The sequence below is a fragment of the Cheilinus undulatus genome, linkage group 17, assembly GCF_018320785.1.
Source record: "Cheilinus undulatus linkage group 17, ASM1832078v1, whole genome shotgun sequence".
Taxonomy (NCBI): Eukaryota; Metazoa; Chordata; class Actinopteri; order Labriformes; family Labridae; genus Cheilinus; species Cheilinus undulatus.
This window is the reverse complement of record NC_054881.1, coordinates 29,315,702-29,334,739: the sequence shown is the minus strand read 5'-3', so window position 1 is coordinate 29,334,739 and position 19,038 is coordinate 29,315,702. Positions and strand designations below refer to the sequence as shown.

The window sequence follows — 19,038 nt, the reverse complement described above, 5'->3', positions numbered from 1 at the left end:
AGTGAAATGGTTTTTCAAGTATGAAAAAGGTAGATCAACGTATTTTGTGAAGAGGAAGAACCAAAGTGTAAGCCTTGGGTTCTGATTTTATATAACACAAAAAAATCTTTCAGCACAACTGAAAAGCTTCAATATTTACCCCCAATATGTAAAACTGGCTAAAAGGGTTTCAAAAGCTGTCCTAACTAGAATATCTCGAGTTCAAAGGTAAAATGTGATAGTTGTTCAGTTTTATGTAAGATAAATTGTTGTTTTCTATTTTAAGATGTAAATGTCGCACTATATTTTAAATATTTAGCTATCACTATGCAAAAATAACGCCATTTTTTGTATGCTACATCTTCATCAGCATGAACTAAATTATGATTCTAATAGCCTGCAGTAGCCTTCAGTTGTTCATTTGATAATGAAAAACAGCACAGCAGATATAGCCATCTAATAGTCTGTATTACATTTTGTTGTTTTCTGGTTTACATGTCTATATCCATATCTATCTTTCTGCATTTCCCCTCTCTCTCATCCTGTCCAGCTGGGGTGAATGAGTTTTCAACTTCAGACGAGGTAAAGTCTACCAGTCAGAACAATTTTTTAAATTTATGTCAAATGTTGCCATATGCTTCCTTCTCTGGGTCTCTGTTTAAGTAAAGAGACCAGCCTACCTTCCCTTTGTAAAGTGCCTTTTTGCTAGGAGAAGGCCCTAAACAAATAAATATTGATCGGCTGATGATTTATGAAAAACTTAACATTTAGTCTGTGCAGCAATAAGTTTTTCTTAAACCAGCAATTGGCCGCATGTCTTTACTCAGGTCACCTTCAAGATGGCCCTTTTTGTACGCTGTGCTTGTGCCTAAATTTTCCCACTCCATAGAGAGGGAAATGATGCAGCAAATCACTAATCATTACGATCTGCAGCTCATTATGACTGAAGGGCAGCATCAGACCACAGGTACTGTGGTAAATGTGTGTAATTTGAACAAACTTCAGATTATGATAATCAGTATCAGCTGTAATCTTCCAATCCAGTTGTACCAGCAGTGTGGCATGGACAGCATGCTTTATCAAAGCTCCGCAAGAGACACACTTAAGCAATCATTGATGTCATTAGGTACAGGTGTGCTTAACCAACTTAAAGTAAGTCCTTCTCTCAATGTAAATATTATAAAGCATTTTCAAGGTCTTACTCAAAACAAGTAGGATACTTTGAATTGTTTTTCCTCTGTTGTTATGTGTATTGCCTACCTTAGCTGCTCTAACATAATGGGGAATCTTTCCCTCCAGAATCTTTAGTTCTTGCACCTTGATGGAAACAGTTCAGCATCTTGTAACAGCAGGCAATTTTCTTTTGCAAAAGCCATGCCGAACTGCAATAGTGCTGAGGAATTTCTATTCATCCTTGTTTTGTCCCTTTGCACTGATCTCTTAACTACACCAATTATTTCAACCTAAAGTTGGACACAGATTTAATCGAGCTAATGATGTTCACCCCCAAACAGCACTGATCATCCTCCAGACACAGGGGGCAGGCAGCAACGGATGCTGGAGGTTTTGGAACATAACAAGGATCTACATTAAAAAAGTGTCCAGCAGAGACATGTGAACTGAGGGAAGGCTATATTTTATTAGACCATTTAAAAGCAGAGGGATACACAGTTAATGGGGCTTTAGCCAGAATGTCACAGCAGACACAGCCCCAAATTATAAGCATGGACACGGCTGATAGCTGTACACAGATTTCAGCACATGCTGAGTGCTCAATTACAAAGATTTAATTTTCCCTTCACAGCCTTCATGCCTTGCAATAACTCTCCAGAATTATTGGTTTCTCCTCAGATGGCGTCTTATCAACAGAAAGAGTGAAATGTATTGTCTGAAGCAACAATTTACATGCGTTTTTTTCATGCAGGTGAAAGAAAAACGACCTCACAAGAGCTATATTTCATCACATTTAAGTTTTTACAAACCAGAAGCCAGAGCATGTTACACGACTGTCCTGAAACCAGACGTCTGTAATTGGCTCACGTCAGCTTAGGAGACTGAGTGGGCTCCAGTGAAGGAGCAGGCCTGGCGGGTGGAGGTGGGATGTGATGTTTCTGCCTGCTCTTGTGGGTGGATTTAAAAATGGTTTGGTGATACAGAGTTGAATGGTATGGCAGGTTGTTAGTTCTGATGGATATGAAATCAGATGACAATGGTAAAGCTAAGGCTGAGATTGGGCTGGGTATTATCGGTAATGTCGTTTTAAAAGACTACAAAATATAGTTTTTTATATCTACTTTATTTCCTTCCTAATATCAATCATATCAATCCATGTAAGTAAATGTTTCAATGATGTTTATTTTTGAATATTTTAGTAGACTTTTTTTAGAAAAAAAGAAGACAACATGACTATCAGCTGAAAAGCATTTGAACCATAAAAACCCTAGCTAAAGCTCACACACATCTCTTGAACTGTCATGAGAAATCCTGTATTGGCAAACAGACCTCCTGATGAACTCTGCGATGTGAGTGATGGACTGACATTTTATCTTTGCTCCACTCTGGCATCACTCCCCAAGAGCAATGACCAGTCTGCCACTTTTGTTTACCAGTTCCCCTCCCTGCTGAGTGAAGCCATCACAGACACTGCATCACACCTCAGCCAGCAGCTGGCCCTGTTATAACTCTCTGTAGGACAAGCCAGATAACCTTTATACTGAGCTTCTCTGGATTACACATGGGAGATGATGACTCAGACTCACACTTGTTGCCTTGGCACTTGTACAGGCTCACATCTGTGCATGCAACACACTCCACACACCTGTATGTGTGCACTTGTTTATCTGAGATTCATTACCAAAATTAATTAAATTGCAATGCAGTAATGCAAATACTACAGGATCACCTTTTACCCAATAGGACTGTGTGTTTCTTTCTTTCTTTCTTTCTTTCTTTCTTTCTTTCTTTCTTTAATACCATACATAGGCAAGGCCACACATAAGAGAGGATAAAGGGGATAACTTTCCGTGTTCCAGACAAACTGGAGCCCGTGGAAGTCCGCAAAATCATGGTCCTTTGTAAATTTGCGCTAACCATATTTTATTTTTAACTTGAATAATCAGTCTTATCTAAGCAAAAAAATGTGACTTTTTTTATTTATGCTGTCATACAAGATAAATTACATTTTTACTGGAGATGTATACAACGTGGAAGGGCACACTGAACTTAATCCATGAATCGCAAAAATGTCAGGATGCCAGAAGATAAAGTTGAAGAAACTGAGACAACAATGGAAAATACTAAGTTAATTATTAAAGAGACAAAAATAGGCAACCAAAAAATGCAAAAATGGGTTAAAAGTGGCAAAAATGGGCGGTAATTGGGAAAACAGTGCCAGAAATGATTCAAAAGAGACAGAAATGTGTTAAAATGGCAAATAAGTCAAAGAATTGGCGGAAAAACGCCAAAAATGATTCCAAAGTGGCAAAAAATGGGTAAAATACAGCAGAAATGGGATATAACACATTATAGTATATAGTATATAGTACTGAGAATGCTGCAATAAAAGGGGTTATAGTGGCAAAAAATGGGCAAAAAAGGCCAAAAAGTGGCAAAAAGGGTGTTAAGTGGCAAAACATTGCAGATTTAAAAAAAAAAATGGTAGAAATTGGCTAAAATGGCAAATAAGTTTGGGGGGGGCAAATGTTTTAAAAGTGGCAAAAATGGCTATTATTATTATAAACTATTATAAAAATTGAATAAAGGATTCACATAGAAGTGGCAAAAATGGATAAGTGGCAAAATAGTGAAACTGGACAAAATTTGGCAAAAAATGTTTGAAAGTTGCAAAAAAGTGGGGAGAAGGAGAAAAGCAACAACAATGGGTTTAAAGGGGCAAAAGGAAATGGCAAAAATGGTTGGAAAATGTGGTAAAAAGGGGTTAAAAAGTAGCATGAGTAAGAATTCCAACATCAGAACCCAAGAACAGCTTCACACACTCTTTTCCAAGATGAGGTTACTGTTAGCCAGGAGTAATACTAGTGATCCAACACACTTGCATTCATGTCATCAATAAATCAAAGCTGTTGAGGGCCGTTCCCTGGGTTTTCAATGGCCCAGCCAATTCTGTGGGCAGCCTGTACACAGGTATTTAAGTTATATGAAGATTTTGAAAGGTTTGTCCCCAAGATCATTTGCTTCTAAGAGAATAAAAACCAAATGGCATGGTACAGATATTTATTTTTCTTAGAAAAGCTGAATATTAAGGGTTGCATAGAGGAGCAGTGGGTTGCACTGCCAACTCACAGCAAGGTCTACTGGAGAATTGAGATTGCCTTTAGAAGTGAATGTGAGCATGTTTGATTTTCTCTGAATATCAGTTCTGTGATTGACTGACAGCCAGTCCATAATGCATCAGGAGGATGGATGAAAGAAGGCTGAGTACTGCCAACTGTTTTTAAAAAGCTTACTAAAAAAACATAAACCCTTTCGAGTATAACGCAGCAAAGTGTGTAGGATTGATTTGAGACTAAAGTGGCCATGTTTATTGTGATGCATCAACATGCAGTCTAACAATATCCGTTCATTAATTATTTTTAAACACTGAGAAACATGGCATGATTTAACATTTTTTGTCGTTGTATTTATTGACTTTTATGCCTTTGTAATCCTTTAAAAAATTTGAGGTAATCTTGAAAACAAAGTAAGTATTATTTCATCATTTAATTCATCTTAATTCTTCTTTAAATGAAGTTTCACATTTCTTGCTTGGCCAGTTGGCCATTTATTTTGTCAGCATTTGCTATGATTAATTTAAGCTATAAATTAACTGGAAGAACAAACGTTAGTCATACTCAACACTGCCACCATCATACTTACAGCTTTGCTGTACAAACACTTTGTGCTCCTTACATGCTAAATTGTCAATTGACTGCTAACATAATGACCTTCTAGTCTGCCAGCCCATCAAGGCAGTTTAATTAACATATTAACAGTTATAAACTGAGCTGAACATTACAGAGGCTGACATGCAAATTAACTGCTCATGATTTAAAGTTCATTCAACCTCACTCACATAGTGATCGGGAGGCCTTTTGTAGCAATTCAAGTATCTGTATCTTGACCAAGGACACCTTGATTTGCTGAATGGAGAGGCAGCAGGATGACTGATTGAAATCAATATACCAGTTGACATTTCAGTGTAGATACATATCCAAGGCTAAGTTTTACATTCGTATGTAATAAAAAAAATCATTTTTAGCATAGAAACCACATATGAATAATAAAATAAACAATAGAACGGAATGGTGCAAACCCAGAACAGGCTAAATGGTGCTGCATTTACTTAACAGTGCCGCTTGGATGTTTTACCCTTTTATTGATTTTATGAATCAATCATGGTCAATATAATTTCTTTCTTTTTTTTTTTTTTTGAAAAAACACCTCTTTTTAATGTCAATGTCAAAACAGATTTCTACAAATTAATTTCAATTAAAATAATAACAATAATATGTAAAATAATAATATTCACTCCCTTTAAAGTGACTAACCAAATTTAATAGAGGTCCAGCCAATTGTCACTATGTTGTGGCAAGTGATTGTAGTTTAAAGACACCTGTGTCTGCAAGATCCAGTCACTGGTTAAACAACATTCCTGGCTGCCATTACACCATGAAGGAAAAAAAAACACTCCAAGCAACTCAGAGAAAAGGTTACTGAAAAGTATAAGTCAGGGAATGGATACAAAGAAGGTTCCAAGGCACTGAACATCCACTGGAGTTCAGTGAAATCCATCATCAAGAAATGGAAGGAATATGGCACATGTGTAAATCTGCCTAGATCACACCATCCTCACAAACTGAGTTACAAGCTTCAGTCGCTGAGATGGGAGAGACTTTGCATAAAACAGCTGTTGCTCGGGACCTTCATCAGTCAAAGTTAAATGGAATGTTGAAGAAAAAATATTAAATTTGGACTAGAACTTGCCAAAAGGCATGTAGGAGTTCATGTTCGAGTGGGAGCAAGTTCTTTGACCTGATGAGATGGCGCTTTTGACCATCAGACAAGGCGCTATGTTTGGCAGCCACCAAACACTGCACATCGCCATGAAAGCATCATCCCCATTGTGAAGCATGGTGGCAACAGCATCATGCTGTGGGGATGCTTCTTGGCAGCCAGCCCTGGAAGGCTTGTAAAGTTAGAGGGTATGAATGAATGCAGCAAATATAAGAAAATCCTGGAGGACAATCTTATTCAGTCTGCAGAAGAGTTATGACTTGGAAGAAGATTTATTTTCCAGCAAGACAGTGACCTGAAGCACGTAGGGAAAGCTACACAGAAATGGTTAAAACACAACAAGGTGAATGTTCTGGAGTGGCTGAGTCAAAGCCCAGACCTCAGTCCAATATAGAAATTGTGGCTGTACTTGAAAAGGGCTGTTCACACCCAATCCCTGTGCAACCTGACAGAGCTGGAGCGGTTTTGCAAAAAAGAATGGAATAAAATTGTGGTGTCCAGATGTGCAAGTCTGACTGAGACCTATCCACACAGAGTCAGTGATGTGATTGCAGCCAAAAATGCATCTACTAAACACATACTTTAAGGGGTTTAATATTTATGCTGTCACTTATTTTACATTACATTTATTTGTTTGACATTTCTTACCCAGTAGAAATCTGTTTTCACTTTGGCCATCAAGAGGTTTTTGCCCTTTTATTGTAAAAAGTAAAAACAAAAAGCCAAATTATATTGACCATGATTAATTTATGAAATGGGTTAAAAGCCTAACACATCCATGAGGGTTAATACTTTTTATAGGCACAGTATATATAGTGCAAATTTTTGTTTCACCCTGTCAAGTTTGCCAGGCTTTTGTTGAAAGACATAAGGTCTTAATTATAAGCTGAAAGTCTCAAAAGACTTGAAGGCAGCATCACAGAGCTTAAAGCTATCTTTCCCATCAGCCCAGTATTTGTGAGGCTACTTGGGCGAGACCACATTGGACTAATTCAGAGCTCAAGTTTCACATTTGACTCAGAATTTAAAGTAGCAATTAGCCGGGTCAAGATCACCATCATTGAATCAGTTATGAAACAATTACATAACATCCTCATCTAAACGATTCCCCTCCCACACACGCTCCCTCATTCTTTGTGTCCTTTTATCTCTGCTTCCTGTTTTGTTTCTGAGTCTTTATCTTTCCACAGCATGTCTCTGTCTCCCCCATGCTCACCATTTGACCCTCAGTTAAACATTCACGGAGATGCTGCTGCTGGACTCTGTGGGTTCTATTTCTGCTTTTACTGATGGATAAAAAAGAAACACAAGCTCCAGGGCACTACAGGCTTCATGGCTGCACTGTCTGACTACAAGAAGTATGTTTTCTTATTTTACTTTTAAGATATTGGCAATGAGAATGTTTCAAACCACTATTTCTATCCCACCCTACAAACCTGAAGAGTGAGTATGAGAGGCAATCCTTTTCATTTTAATGGCCAACAGGAGTCCAATGAGAGTGAGAGATCCAATGTTCCATTCTCTGGATTTAAGTTTAATCAAACCCTCATCTGACTATGCCTGTGCTACAGCCTACTTGACATCCATTCTATATATTAAAGATAGAGTGGGTAAGGTATTCAGGAAAGCCCTTGTCCATTGTTGAACTTTTTCAGTGTATTTAAAAATTACTTTTCTGGTCATATGTTCTGCTCTAGCCACTTAGAGTAAAAAGCATTAGGAAATCAAATTGAGGGAGCTTTTAACTGGCTGCATTTTAAGCAGGTGTAATTTAAATGCTTCTTTACATCTATCTGTAATTGAAGGTTCACTGATCTCCACCCCGAGTGACCTTTAAAGTTTTCCACCTAGGTAAGCACGCAGTCCACCATGACACATATTCAGGTACCATGACAGTGTTTGCGCATTGTAACAAGACATAGTTACAATTTTACATTTGAATTGAACAAAAGCCCTTAAAATTACCTTAACATTTTATCAAATGAGATGTTTTCTGATTTGTATATCATATGCAGATGAGGACAAAATTTTGGCTCCCTATGAAAATTTGAATTTATCCCCAGTGCTGTTAACTAGAGCACAGTATTTTCATCACAACTATTCCAAACATCATGGAGTTATTTTGGATGTATACGTTATTTTACTTTGGATACAGAAACAAAGTTATTTCACAAAAACTTCCAGGGTCTAAATTATTAGTCCCCCTAGTGTTAATAGTCAGTTGTGTCTCCTTTTTGCTGGATAACAGCCTGCTGTCATTTGTTGTAGTTTTCAACAAGTCTCAGACACGTCTCCTGAGGAATCCCAGCCCATTCTTCCTTGGCAAATGTCTCAAGTTCCTTCAGATTTGATTGCCTTCTGGCATTGACCTTGGCCCTCAGTTCACCCCACAGATTTTCAATGAGATTCAATTCAGGGCTTTGTGCAGGCCTGTCAATAATGTTCACTTTGGTCTTCTGGAAGTTCCTCACCAGTAGCCATGTATGTTTTGGGTTGTTGTCATGTTGGAAGATAAAACGGTGACTCAGACCCAGTTTTGCTGCTGACTGCTTGAGTTTTTCTTCAAAATGTTCACATATTCTTTTGTTATGAATCTTCCCACCCTCACAAGATTACCAGTTCCATGCACACTGAAGCATCTCCACAGCATATTACCCCCACTCTCATGTTTCACTGTGGGGACGGTGTTCTTTATGTTATACACCTCTCCCTTCTTCCTCCAGACATAAGCAACATCCCTGTGACCAACGGGCTCTAGTTTGGTCTCACCTGACCAGTATGAATAATCCTGCTCCACGTTGTCCTTAGTGTACTTCAGTCTGGCTTGAAGGTGTCTCTTCTGCAGAAGTGGAGCTCTTGTGCAGACCTCTTGTGTCTTGGCAGTTGTTCTGAGGTCTTTAGACACATCTCTCACTGGTTTTCTTTCCAGAGTCTCTATAATCGTTCTCTTTCAGGCTTGTTCTAGTCTGTGTGGCTCTCTTTGAATTTCTTGATAAAACTTCTCACTCCAGTTCTTCACACTTGGAATTGCCAAGATTAATGTATATCCTTGTCCTAGACTTTGTTTTTTGGGAAATAATTTTGTTTCTGTGTGCAAGTGAAATAATGTAAGCATCCAAAATAAAACTGGGATGTTTGGTAAAGCTGTTAAAAATGTTTTACTTTGTGTAACAGCACTTTGAAAATACTGGAGGGTGGGGGCCCTTATTTTTCCTATTCTGTATGTAGATTAATCATTTATACCCTCAAACTGATATTGGCTTTCTATCTATGTTTAATTTATCCAGTTTATTGGCTTGATAACTGCACATATATTTGACTATAAGCATGACCTCCACAATAAAAAGTAGCAGTGGTGTAGCAACTAAAAAGCTTTTAATATTTGAGTATTTGAGGATGGATTAGAAACTGGGGTGCCTGTGGATCACTTGGAGAGTTGGTCTTTACTTCAAGAAAGGGGATTTAGATCCCTAGCTCCTGAAGTCATATGTTGTAGACCTTATAGGCAACACACTTATCCCCAAATTGCTCCCAGTGTAGCATCAGTTGCTTGCAAATGTGTATGAGTGGGACAAGTTCATACCCATGGACATTTCCAACACATGCTCTGCCATCATTGTTAATGTAGGGTGAACAGGTGAAGAGCTTTGAGTTGTCAGAAGACTAGAAAAAGCACTTTACACGTTCACTGACAATAACTAGTGAAATTTGGTCCAGAGTTATTGCAGCATAAAAGTGACCATGCTTGCAGTAAAAACACAGGATAGTTTTCAATCTTGCACTGGTATTTTTACAGAGTCCCACAAAAAAGAGGAGGACCTGTTTAGGATAAGCATCAAACAACAAAAGGTATAGTCTTAATTATTCGTTTTTTGTTGGACACCATGTTTGGTGGATACCAAACACTGCACCATCCCAACTGTGAAGCGTGGTGGTGGCAGCATCATGCTGTGGGGACGCTTCTCGGCAGCTGGACCTTGAAGGCTCATAAAGGTAGAGGGTAAAATGAGTGTGGTAAAATATTGGAAAATCGTCTTAATATGTATTCACCAGCCACTTTGTTAGGAACACTTTGCTAGAGCCAGGTTGGACCACCTTTTGCCTTCAGAACTGCCATCATTCTTCATGGCATAGTTTCAACAAGGTGTTGGAAACATTCTTCAGACATTTTGATCCATATTGACATGATAGCATTATGACTGTTACTACAGATTTGTTGGCTGTACATCCATGATGTGAATCTCCTATTCCACCACACCTCAAAGGTGCTCTGTTGGATTCAGATCTGGTGACTGTGGAAGCCACTGGAGTACAGTGAACTCATTGTCATGTTTTCCACCACCAGCCTGAACCGTTAATACAAGGCAGGATGGATCTTGGTTCCTGTTGTCTATGCAAAATTCTGACCTGAACATCTGAATGTCACAGCTGAAATCAGGTCTCATCAGCCTGGTAATGTTTTTCCAGTCTCCTATTGTCCAATTTTGATGAGTCTGGGCAAATTCTAGCCTCAGTTTCCTTTTTTAGCCAACAGGAGTGGCAGCTGGTCTTGTCTTCTGCTGCTGAAGTCCAAGTTCAACATGTTGTGTGTTCAGAGATGGTATTCTGCATAACTTGGTTGTGATGAGTGGTCATTTGAGTGACTGTTGTCTTTCAATCATCTCAAAACCAGTCTGCCCATTGTACTCTGACCTCTGAAATCAACAAGGCATTTTATCCACACAGTTGCAGCTCACTGGATATTTTCCCTTTTTTGGACCATTCTCTGTAGACCCTAGAGATGGTTGTGTGTGAAAATCCCAGTAGATCAGCAGTTTCTGAAATACTCAGACCAGCCTGTCTGGAACCAACAACCATGCCATGTTCAAAGTCACTGATATCCCCTTTCCTCCCCATTCATTCGGTAGAAACTTCAGCAAGTCGTCATGACCACGTCTACATGCCTAAATGCATTGAGTTGGAGCCATGTGATTGGCTGATTGGCTTTTTGCATTTGAACAGGTGTGCCTAATAAAGTGGTCAGTGAGTGTATATCTTATTTTGTCATAAAAATCAAACTTACAGAAAACTTTGTCAGTGGTTTAAATCATGTCAAAAACTGTTAATGTATTAGCCTTTTTTCTTCATCAGTATATTGCTTTAATAAAATGACACACAACCACGAGAGTGAAGGAGAGTAAACGCCATGCATTTATTTCAGCATTGTGACATATCCCTCAGACCATTACTATTCATTCTTTGTTCACATCTGGCAGAACCTTTAATACATAGCATCAACACTACATGAAGTTCTACTGTTACAGCATGTTTCCAGTGATTCTATGAGGAGTTTTATGTGCATTTAAATTATATTAACTGTAACATGATAGACTTCCAACCATATCTGTTAAAGTGGTTCAGCACATTGACAAGGAACAATGTTTGCACCATTTCCCTTCCATATATCATTACAGTGATTATGTCATACAGTAGTCCATCTACAGCTCATTCCCTGAGTGCAAATAATGACACCAGAACAAGACGGAGGATGTTTCCACCTTGTCTATGAGCAGCTCTGAGTACAACAGGGACAAAATGTACTATATGGCAGTATATACACATCAATGAATGAGTTAGCTTTCATTAACATTCACTTCACATCCGTTTTCACAGTTAGTACTTGAGAGGAACATAGATTCTTGAATGAGAATGGGGAAAAAAGAGGATATATCAGAGGATACAAGAATAAATACTGCTTTTAATGCGTAATAATAATTTATACTGATATGAGTAGCAGTTCTCATATAATATGTATGCAGATAGCTTACCATTTCTGTTTGGTATATGTTCTGATAATGGCAGCTGCAGGGTTCATCTCCTTCCAGAAGCCTAACCAATCATCTAACAGTACAAACAATGACTTTACATGTGCCTCTGTGTAGTGTGAATAACATTAGCAATGGCAAATAACACAGTCCTATTACAGAAGCATGTAACTATTTTGAGGACAGGATGAGGCCAAAGAAATGAATACTTGAAATAATAATAATAATGTATCACGCTAAGGTACCCACATGGAGAGGCGTGTTATTAAGTTAGAGGGGCACAGAGTGCAGTACTTGTCATAAATACAGGGTGTGAGCTTGTCTGATAGTGTACATGATTTTTTTCTCTCAGAACTTTCAAATCTGACTGACTATTTATGAGTAGGTGGTTGTCTTCTTTGTCCTATCTCTCACATATTTTTTGGAAGCCGTCAGATTGTGGAATTTGGTCCTGTGACAGCTGCTGTCACTTTTGTTGTGTGTATCAGTCAGAGCGTGTGTGTTGTCAGTGTTGTGAGTTAAAGGTAACAGAGGTGGAGAGATTCTGTTGATGGCTTGATCTGCTGTCTCTTAGTGCTTTATCCAGTTCACTCAGTGGCTGTCCCTACGTCATCGTGCGTCTAACTTCCTCTGCTCATCTGTAGACTATAGGGTTCACCCTCTACGTCTCTCCTTCTCTCTGCAGGGTGCAGTGGCGGCTCCTGGACTATAGAGGCAGACGGACGTGCATGGCAGAACTATTGGGCCGTGCAGCCAGAATATAGATGGCGCTCTCCCTTAAAAAGTCTGCCCAGGTCACTGGCCTGTAGAATAGAGAGAGTTTATTACTTACAAGTCAAAACAAACTGATGCAATCTAGCATATGAAAAAGAGTGGGAATAAAGTTTCAAACTGAGGAAAATGTAGAGGTACCGAAGAATACAACACTGAAAAGGAGAAATGTCAATAGTGAATATGATTTTTGTGTAACAATAGCTTGTGTTTTTTTCTTTTGTCAGTTTTATTTTTCATTTTTATTATTTTGTTGCCTCTATAGCCAAAGCCTCAGTGGCTTAGATCTCTATTGTTGTGAATGAGCAATTAAAAATTCATCAATAGGTCTCATTATTGCACTTTGTACCATGATATATTGTATTAAAAACTGCATTAAACTATTATACTGAACTGATCTGAGTTATTATATTTTAGTGAATTGAATTGAAATTTGAAAAGTGGTACAAAATATTGGTTAAATATGGCAAAATGTGGCATAAAATGTCAAAAAGGGCTATTTGTGGCAAAAATAGGAAGTAAAAATGGTGAAAAGCAGTTTAAAGTGGCGAAGAATAAGTTATCAGTGGCAAAAACAGGTTAAAAGTGCCAAAAATAATGGAAATAAGTCTTGAAAATTGGTTAAGAAGTTACAAAAAATTGGTTAAAAATGGTAAAAATAGGTTTAAAGAGGCAATAAAGGGACAAAGCAGAAAATTTGGATGAACAGAAAGGAAAGGACAGGAAAAAGTGTCAGAAATGGTCAGCAAAAATGGTATAAAAAGGTTATAATGTGGTCAAATGGGTTAAAAGATGCACAAAATTGGCTAAAAATGGAAAAACAAAAATTTGATAAAGTAGTGAAAAAGGTTAAAAGTAGCTAAGAATGGCTTAAAGCGACAAAAATAGGTTTAATGTAGAAACAAATGTGGCAAATATGGAAACAGTGATGAAAAGTTTCAAAAAGTGGCACTAATAAATAATTTGAACATCAGAACCCAGTAATAGCTTGATACACTCTGCAGTTCCAAAATGAGGTACCTGTAAGCCAGGATGCTGCATCAATGCTACTGAACACAGATAAACTGATACTATCAGTAAATCAAAACTGGGGAGGGACCATTCTCTGAGTTTTTCAGGGGCCCAGCCAATTGGCATTTTGCAATGGGCACTAGAGGAAAGAGAGATGAGCACTGTTATGACCCTCCATGCTAATATGCAGTTGATGCCCTTCACTTTGGGATCATTTGGGGTTGGGGTAAAATTGAAAGAGTGGGATTTGGAATCATTACACACTAACAACTCTCCTCACAACTGTGGTCTCGCCATCTGTGTTTTGGATAAGCGACAATCCAAAATTGAAAGAGTGAGAGAGTGCAGAATAACATCTCCCTTCTCTCATTCATTAACAGAAGAGATAAAGCAGAGCTTGTATCCCTTTTCCTCTTCCTCGCTGTCCGATCAGCTGCAGATACGCACAGGTGACGGACCTGACCTTGATATGTAATGGGAGAGCAAAGAGAGATTGTTCACTTGTTTATTGATCATGAACAGCCTGCTGAAAATCCTAAAAAAACAAAATAGGAACACTGTGGCACACACTGTCTATTGGAAACTCTAGTGAACAGCATGTGTATAAAACATGAAGACAATGCCAGCTGCAAAACGTGACGGGGAATACAACACATTTTTGCATGGTATTTAGAAACAAAAATTCAGCGTGTGATTTCATTGCTGCTACCATACACACACTCAGAAATGTTGGTGAATTTGTTTACATTGACTTCGTTTATCCTGTGCAAATGAATCTCACCAAACGCTGAAGTCATCAGGTAATTCATAAATTGACACAGGTTAACAGATAATAGTAATCCTGTGTGAATAGTAAATCTTGACTGTCTCTAAAATAGTGCCTTATATTGATTAACATATGAAACTATACAGTACTTTGGATTTACAACAAAGACATTCTTTCTCTTTAAGCTCACAGCGTCTAAGATCCGCTATTTGTTATAACAAACTTTGACTTTATTCTCAAAATTTCCACTTTGTTCTCAAAATTGTATGTCAACTTTATTCTCAAAATTTTGACTTTATACTCAGATTCTGCCTTTATCCTGGACATTTGAACTTTATTCTTGCCATTTCAACTTTAATCTCCAGCTATATGATGTAGCTGTGTTACGAGCTAAGACCCGTTACTAAAGCTTTATGATTTTGCAGGAGCAAAAGGGTTGTTCAAAACGGTGTTGAAGATGAAAAGAGCTGAAAGGCTATATGCAGAAGTTTATATATGAGCCTTATTTGTCCGTCACAGCTGTCAAGCATATAATAACCCAGCCATAAGAGAAGGTATTATCTTACACATAAGCCATCTTATAGTACAATACAACCATCAAGCTGTACAAATTACTCAACATCAGAATAGTCAGCGTATGGCTTCTGTTTAGCTTCATTTGCTTCACTATGCCTTGAAAATTCATTTATAAAAACATTGTTTGTCAGACCTCGTTCAAAGCATGTTAATGCTAATTAGTATTCAACTTAATAAGACTCTCTTGTGTAGCTCTCTGTAATTGTGGTTTCCTGTGGATGGCTGACTGAAGAGCTGGTGCATTAGCCTCAATTATTGCAAATTCTTGTAATGGGGCATGAAGAAAAGTCTCAGAAGTAATGATATGCCAAAGAGGATTTGTCTCCATTATCTGGCTACAGATAGAAAGTGAGTTCCAGGTCATTTGAAGGGGCAAAGAAGTCGTCAATGCTGTAGCCTTGTTGCAATGATTCACTTAAAATACGTCTCATTGTTTTTTATCAATGAATATCCATTGCCTTTGCACAATGGAGGCCTCTGCCAGGTCACAAGAGTCATAGGTATGCTGGTTCAGGGGAAAGGTCTGGCTCATTCTAACAGGGTGGACAGAGTTATGCAAATTGTTCTGCTGAAAGGAAGCTGCAAGCAAAGCCTTTTAGAGGTAAAAGCCAGAGAGGAGAGAGTTTCCACACACTGGTGTTTACCGCAAGGCTGTTTTATTATTGGGTAGTGTTCAGTGACACTGCCCACCACCTTAGATGAACTCAAGGTAATTAAGAGAGGACAAACCTGCTTTCATCGGTCTTGCTTTGTTCACTGCCAGAGCTGGCTGGACTGCTCTCACATATGGGGCCAACATGACTTATACTGCAACAGACAAATAAAAGGAAAACACACAGAAAATTATTAGTTATTCAGCTCCAGTACCAATCAGGACAGGACATATCATTTTCTTAGGCTAACAAAAAAAGGGAAAAATGATTAATTTATTTTATTCAAAAAATGAAACTGACCAGCTAATGACTTGCAGTGTTTTCCTAAAAAATACTTCTCTGCCAGAAAGATTTTAGATTTGAGAAAATGAATTTGCTAAATTATGAAAGGATTTCAAGAACACAGTTGTTAAAAGCATTAGATTTGCATGAATTCCCAAGTATTTAGGGCAATTGGCTATTTAGGGCAAAGTACTCTGTAAAAACAAACAGTAGTAGGTTGTTAAAAAACATGGAGTTGTTCTTACTTAAAAATTCAAAATAGCTATTTCAGCTCTATTTTTCTAAGTTGATAAAACACATTTTTAGCTTTACATATAGAGTACTCTGTCATTCAAAGTGTTTTTTTGTTTGTTTGTTTGTTTGTTTGTTTGTTTTTTCAGTTTTTTTGTCGTTGTACTCAAATTATTTGACAACCATCCCCTCATCTGTATCATAAAGACTTAGACTACATGATTTTTTGGTTGTTCATGACAGCTACAAAAATCTTAATCTCTCAGACTAGCCAAACTACAAGAGTGATCCCAACCAGTGACTCTAACACTTTGGGAAAAAACAACAAACAAGAAACAATTATGGACTGGGCTATGGATAAAAATTATGGCTGTATCAAGAAGAGAGCCATATGGACTGGCTCTCCTTCAGATAGAACTTATGATATGCATGCAATAACGTATATAAGATTAAATTAAATGTACACATTAGTCTCCCAGAGGGAGAAAAAGTGGGGACTCTGGTAAACGATGATGCAAAGATAAGGAGCAAGTGCTCTCCTATTGGTAGGCATCAGGATTCACACCGTTGGTGTCAGGTCATAATGACAAAAAAAAATCTCATACATGCTAGTTTTCGAGTCATGGTCTTGGATGCGTGGTTAATTATGTAACACTACAAGACCAGCTTGAAATAAGTAAATCTAATTTTGTAAGCTTCTTTTGTTAAAAATACAAGACAGTGTGATTTTTTTCCTAAACAAGAGTAATATTTAGGTAATGTAAGCCAATCTTCCAAAGTTCATCCACATAACTAAGCCTGACTTTGTTACCTTTACTCAGTTTCATTCTGTGTTTCAAAACTACAAAATACTACATTATCCATGAATAAATGGCCCATGTGATGCATTGTGGGTATTTCAATTTAGTGAAAAATGGCTTTTCTAACAATCAGGAATAGATGAACTGCTAACTAAAGACATGGCAGTGATGATTCATCAGATTGGTGGAAACAAATCTGGGGAGAGTGTTCATATGTGTTTAGATATATTTAAATGTGATCAGGTTAGTTTAGATGTTGAATGTTGTACAGAGATCACTGCTGGGATTCCTTTGTTCATCTCTCTGATTGATTATTGTTGATTTTGATGGTCAACACTTTTGCACCATGAGCGAAAAGAGTACTTCCTGAAAATGAGTTTGACTGCCTGTGTTCAAGATACATATAGTTGAAAAGTTAACCATTCTCTGATAAATTGAGTGATGAGGTGTGGGGGAAAAATTCAGATACTTACTGTGCAGGCATTGTTAAAGGTGGTGGTGATGAATACTACTAGTGGGTGGGAATCACAAACCATACTATTCAAATTATTGTGTTAGGCTGCAATGAACGTATGAGTCAGTGTCTCAAGCTGAGTTCAACTGAAATTACACGTATTTCAAAGAAAAAATAAAGTTAAACAAAGATTTGTCTTGTTGAATCTACTTGAAAATGTAACTAAATTTCTTTTTGAGTTTTTAGTTCTTGAACTAAAACAGAGGAGTAGTTTTGGGCTGAAAATGTTTATCAGTGTAGTCAGGCCAGAATCTGTCTAAATCGATATAGTCTGAGCTTGAATTTAGGAAAAGTTGCAATAGATGAAGAATATGTAGCGTTACAAAAATACTTAAACATGTTGTTTTGAGTTGGATTGAGTGTAGGAAAATTTCTTCAGTAAAGCTGAAGCTGAGCTTTTAACCCAACATAAATGTACAAGTAAATTTGAAATGATATCACTTTAAATGGCTACGTACCAGCTACTAATCAAATTCTGTTTTTCAATTACTTCAATTTAAAACTGTATTTCAACTTCTTAAAAACTTCATCATGATCAGTTTCAGTAAATCTTTTAAGTGTGTTTAAGTTATTTGGTTTTACAGTGTAGCATGCTGTTATTTTCATACAGCTGATATGACACCACAGTGAGTTTTAACTTTCATATCCTGATTCCTTTACCTTCATTGAAACAACTGTCATCTGTCTGTGGTTGTGACTTCCATCAGACATCTCTGCATCATCTTTCAGCATCAGTTTGATTATGTTCAATTCCCAATTGTCAGTCTAGTAAAGGAGGCAGAAGATGAGTGCAAAATACCTCAATATGCTACCTGATTTGAACTCCCTGATTGATGCCTCATTTAAAGCTCCATTTCACTCTGACTGCAGGCTCTGAATGTCTGTAATTCAGAAATCAAATAGAGACGACATTTCTGACTCATTTGATATTTGCTTTTTTTGATGAGCTTGAGTGAAGCTGCATTTTAGAGTTAGGTGTGGACCTGATATGCACAGTGCACACTCCAAACAGTCTGCTCTAAAGCATCCTCTTAAAGTGATAAGTGAGGCTTTTAAAGATTAGTTCCCCAAAGAGAACAAAAAGCTTTCTTTTGATCCCTATCATAAGAGGCCAGCCGGAATCTTATTCACGCTTCCTTATAGCAAGACCTGATCACATTAAGGACTCCCATTCTAAATATCAAACATCATTTGAAGATGTGCGTGGCTGCAATTGCTGCATGATTGTAAACAGATCCAGTGGCAGGTCATGAGGGCTCTTACTTTCTTAGGGCAAGGACTATATTCAGAGTCTAAAATAATCTATATTGAGGGGTCGTCTGAGAATACTTGTGCTCAAGGATGTTGAAATGAGGAAAAGGAGACAAGCCATGCAGTGCTGAGTCACACTCACCCACAATTTATAGGAGAGCAGAGTCCCATGAGTCTGTGGGGAATGCCATGGTTGAATAGGTGAGAGGATAATATGGTGAAGCAGATGAGGTTATACGCAGTAATGAATGCATGCACATGCAGAGATACACAACACATAAGAGAGGTGAAAAGTACATCCAAGACAGTGTAGATCTTCCTCTTTAAAGCAGGACTTTCCCTTGGGATTGATATTTTCTTTGCATGATGAGATCTGAACACTTATTCA

The 19,038-nt window shown here is 37.8% G+C and overlaps 1 protein-coding gene across 1 annotated transcript in view; it reads right to left on the bottom strand.

Moving 5' to 3' along the window:
• Positions 1-11,211: 11,211 nt before the first annotated feature.
• Positions 11,212-19,038, bottom strand: part of phf24 (PHD finger protein 24) — a 48,784-nt gene continuing 40,957 nt past the window's right edge. Inside the window, exons 7-8 of the mRNA XM_041811448.1 lie at positions 15,649-15,726; positions 11,212-12,598 (exon numbers count right to left, since the gene is read on the bottom strand). Coding sequence (XP_041667382.1) covers positions 12,502-12,598; positions 15,649-15,726 — 175 coding nt within the window. The 3' untranslated portion in view covers positions 11,212-12,501. The remainder of the gene's footprint in view (positions 12,599-15,648; positions 15,727-19,038) is intronic.